This window comes from Nicotiana sylvestris, chromosome 3, assembly GCF_000393655.2.
Source record: "Nicotiana sylvestris chromosome 3, ASM39365v2, whole genome shotgun sequence".
NCBI lineage: Eukaryota > Viridiplantae > Streptophyta > Magnoliopsida > Solanales > Solanaceae > Nicotiana > Nicotiana sylvestris.
The window spans coordinates 82,536,630-82,541,442 of record NC_091059.1 but is presented as its reverse complement, the minus strand read 5'-3'; the positions used below and the strand labels follow the sequence as shown (position 1 = coordinate 82,541,442).

Genomic DNA, 4,813 nt, shown 5'->3' with positions numbered 1-4,813 from the left:
ATTAATATTTTGAGGCTTTGGATAGGTTGGTATAGGATTTTAATACTTGTTGGTGTGCTTTTATTTGGTCCCTAGGGACTCGAATGAGTTTCACCGCATTTGAAAGAAGTTGAAAATTGCAGCAGCACGCTCTGATGCATGCGCCGTGTGAGCATCATGCAGGCAAGGCCTTGTGTACGGCACAACCATCACGCAAACCCTGCCTCGCGCTTTAGGCGTGCGATGCGCAGGGTATAGCATAGGGGAAATTTACAACTTAGTATAAATAGTTTGGGAAATAGTACTTTCTTTGTTCTAATTTAAGTGGCACACTCCTCTTTTAATTTATTAAAAAAAAAAGTCATCTTTCTATATATTAGAAATAATTTAACTTCAATGTTCCAAATCACCATTAATGATATGATTTACAACAATACAAATATTTAAGGCTTAGTTTAAATCATAATTTAAAAGTCTTTCATTTTTTTAACCACTTATTAATTCAAATGGTGCCATATAAATCGGGACTAAGGAAGCATGAATTTTTCATATGGGTGATCTTGTCCTAAAAAATCAAAGCACTTATTTTATAATAGCTAAAAAAAAACTGTTTTTACTATCCATTAAAAGCATTTATTTTCTTACCAAAAACTTGACCACACTCCTTAATTCTCTAGAAAGAAATTTGGTGATAAGTCATTTCTTTAAACTCGTACCCTTTTTATTTGACAATCTTATATCTACCCTACCTTGATATTGTTTTCATATTCGACAAGGTGTTAGTTGAAAGGTAGATTTCAAGTAATTTAAGATTTATTCTGGATGGCCTACAAATCTTAGCCCAAGATTTTTTGCTGAAAACTTGGCCAATATTGTCCGTCAAACTAATTATTTGGTTTTCAGTAAACTTATGGGACAGATAAAAATCAAATAGAAGAAGACCACTTAAACATTTTGTGCAGAAGATGGATGTCTTCTCTGTGTATTGTGTAAACCAAATAAAAGGTAACTGCGCTTAAAAGAAAACAATAATTTGTCTAGTAGAGCGATCTACAAGATATCATACTACAGAAATAAATAAAAACAACACGAATTTTAAGGTGTACAAATATTTGAACCACGTCTTTTAAAAAGTCATTAAAAGTAAGTTTCTTGCACTAACGTGATTTTATAAATTAAATGTATGATAATTAAGTATTCATCTGTCTCATATTATCTGTATATGCACCTAAAGAAAAATTAATTAGGATGAGATTTTGACTACTTTACCCTTATTCATGTCTTAATATTTTCTTCATTGGTATTTGAACAAAGGTGTTTGTAGTCTTCAAGGATAATTATTACTAAGGGTAAAAAAGGAAAAAGATAATCAATTTTGTGTTTAATTTCTAAAGTGACAATTAATTTGAGACAATTATGTATTTTTAATAACCACGACTGATAATATGAGACGAAAGGAGTAACATATTGTAATCAATTGAATTATATTGATAGTGTAACGGAACCCTTATATCATCAGTATGTATAAGCTAAATTTAACCTATAAATACGTACCATTAGTGGTTTTAGATGACAAATCTAATCAAGTAAAATTCTCTTAAGAATGTCAATGAATGAGAATGGATCCATTGATCTTCTCCTAGCTCAAACTCAAACCTGGAACCATATGTTCAACTTCATAAGCTCTTCAGCAGCAAAATGTGCAATTCAGCTAGGCATCCCAGATGTCGTCTACAAACATGGTAAGCCCATATCTCTTTCTGACCTCACTGCTGAACTTTCCCTTATCGACCGTTCCAAGGTTTCCTTCTTGCCAATTTTAATGCGGTTTTTAGTTCATTCTGGTTTCTTAAACCAACATGAAAATGAACATTACTCTCTTACCCCAGCTAGTCAACTTCTTGTGAAAGATGACCCCTTGAGTATGAGGTCATACTTTTTGATCATCCATGATCCAGTTCTTTTAAAAGCATGGTCTTGTTTAAATGATTGGTTACAAAATGATTCCTCCACTGCTTTTCATACTGCTCATGAGAAATCTTTATGGGATTACTATGTGCAAGAACCAAGAGTAGGTGATAGTTTCAATGAGTCAATGGCTAGTGACTCGAGATTGATTGCCAATGTTCTTATTACGGAGTGTAAACATGTTTTTGAGGGATTAACGTCGTTGGTGGATGTTGGAGGTGGCACTGGCACTGTGGCCATTGCTATAGCCAAAGCTTTTCCTGCCATAAAATGCACAGTACTTGATCTCCCTCGCGTAGTAGGAAACTTCAAGGGAAATGGGAATGTGGAGTTTGTCGGAGGAAGCATGTTTGAGAAAATTCCTAATGCTAATGCAATCTTATTCAAGGTACTTTCCAAATGAATGCGCTGATACTTTTCTTTGTGGCCGTTTATTTCTTCTCATTACGGAAGCCTCGCTAAATGATTTTCAGGAGTTATCTTTATTATTACTCCTTTTTAAAGTTGTTTCCTGTTTGAACTTCATCTTATTCTGTGATAATTAACAATTTCATGGTTGAGCAGTGGATTCTGCATAACTGGAGCGATGAAGACTGTGTGAAGATACTGAAGAAATGCAAAGATTCTATTCCGAGTAGGGAAGAAGGAGGGAAGGTGATAATCATAGACATAGTGCTCGAAAATCCGAATACGAGCAATGAGTTTGTTCGAGCACAGCATTATATGGACATGTTGATGATGGTTTTCTATGCTGCCAAACAGAGAACTAAAATGGAATGGGAAAGGCTCTTCACTGATGCTGGTTTCAACGAATACAAAATAACTCCCACTTTAGGAACAAGGTCTCTTATTGAAATATACCCTTGAAGAAGTTTTAAATTGAAATATACCATTCAATTGAAAAACGTTGAGAAATTCACTACCATCAGCGCGGTACCTTAATATTTTGAGTAGCATAACTTGAAATTTTATTTTAATTACCACTTCGTTGTTATTGATTGCTTCCAAAATGAATATCCATTTCCCCTTTTGTTATAGTGCACTGTTGCATTTCTTAATAAAAGTTAAGAGACCCTCTAGGAGGTTAGAACTTTTAGAAGGAAAAAGATTGACAATTTCGTGTTCTAAAACCTGTCCTCAGAAATCTGCGCCATGGCCCCCTTTCCAGTTCGAACCCCAAAGGCCTCGTAGAGCATTACCATACGATCGAGCACGACCAACAGAAGGCCTTGGTATCCGCGACAGGCCGGATATCACGTCGTGAATTTCGGCACGTATCGGCAGAGAACCGGTGATTAGTTAAACAAAAGATTTTTATCTTTTATGGAATTGTACTTAGGGTAAAACTCTCCTACTATATAAAGGGGAGTCTGGTTATTCATAAAAATCAAGGCAATATACTTTTATTTTCTGTGCTATTCAAAGTTCTTATCCCGTTCATCAGTGCTTTATTATTGTGAGTCCGGAATCAAAAACAGGCACCCCGTTAAGTGTGTCACAAAATCTGGAATCATTCGTCTTAAAGTGGATTGACAATTTATTACGTCCTTTATCAGTTTAATCTAACGCAATTTATCATTTGTATTGAATTAATCCGCATATCCTTAAAATCACATATAAATTCAATTGTTATCCATTTTTTAGGGTAAATATTTTGGTACCTACCGTGGGGCTAAGGATAATAGTGGTAAACTGCATTACTCTTGTTCTTTGAGATCTTAATTTCTGGAAAAATTAAAGATGTGAAACTCTCAATCTGCTCACATAAACATTGATGTTGAATCTGGCCATCACGGCGAGAACACCAATATAGTGCCCAACAACGAGGTTCACCCTGCTGACCCCAATGGGGTCCCGATCGTAGATCCAATCGATGCCAACTCCAATGTGGCCATCGACGCTAACTTGTCCACCGATCCAGAAAACACCGTTCTGATGAAAAAGTTCGGATAGACCTTGTCAAAAGGAGATATGATATGGTATCACAACTTACCCCCGAATTGTATTGACTCGTTTGTTATGCTTGCAGATGCCTTTATAAAAGCACACGTCGGGGCCATCAAGGTTGAGACCAAGAAGTTAGACCTTTTCAATGTAAAGCAAAGGGGTAACGAGATGCTCAGGGAATTTGTATCGAGGTTTCAAATAGAACGGATAGATCTAGCTCTGATCACAGACGATTGGGCCGTTCAAGCATTCACCCAAGGACTCAATCCCCAAAGCTCGTTGGCTTCACAACAATTGAAGAAAAATTTGATAGAATACCTAGCGATAACTTGGGCTGACGTACATAATAGGTACCAATCAAAAATCAGGGTCAAAGATGATCAGCTTCGGGCCTCCTCTAGTTTCGTTTACCCTGTCAGGACCAGTGAAAGATCCAACAGAGTCGTCGATCACGAACCAAGATCGAACAAATATCGGTATCAACCATACAATGGAGATAGAAGGAATAGTGGGTCCAGATGCAACCCCGCGAGGAGTGAAAGAAGGAGTAGTTAAGACTATAATAAACGAGGACTTATAAGCAAGAATAGTTTTGATGGACCTATCGGGTCCAAGGAAGAACCAAGGTTATCGGAGTACAACTTCAACATCGATGCTACCAGTATCGTATCGCTATCGGACGTATCAAAGATACTAAGTGGCCTCAACCATTGCAGTCTGATCCTGCCTAGAAGTTTACAATCTAATGTGTAAATATCATGGCACCCACAGATACAGAAGCGAAGACTGTCGATCGACAACTGAAAGAAGAAGTAGTCCCGTTATTCAACAATGGACACCTCCGAGAATTTCTGAGTGATCAAGCCAAAAATCACTTCAGGAATAAGGACTCCAACAAGCAGACTGAGCAAGAAGAACC

At 36.8% G+C, this 4,813-nt stretch overlaps 1 protein-coding gene across 1 annotated transcript; it reads left to right on the top strand.

Annotated features, from left to right (window-relative positions):
- Positions 1-1,542: 1,542 nt before the first annotated feature.
- On the top strand, positions 1,543-3,365 carry LOC104228606 (myricetin 7/4'-O-methyltransferase 2-like). Its single transcript, XM_009781089.2, has 2 exons — positions 1,543-2,335; positions 2,512-3,365. Exons 1-2 carry the CDS (start codon positions 1,583-1,585, stop codon positions 2,812-2,814), a joined length of 1,056 nt encoding a protein of 351 aa, XP_009779391.1. The 5' UTR covers positions 1,543-1,582; the 3' UTR covers positions 2,815-3,365.
- Positions 3,366-4,813: the final 1,448 nt, after the last annotated feature.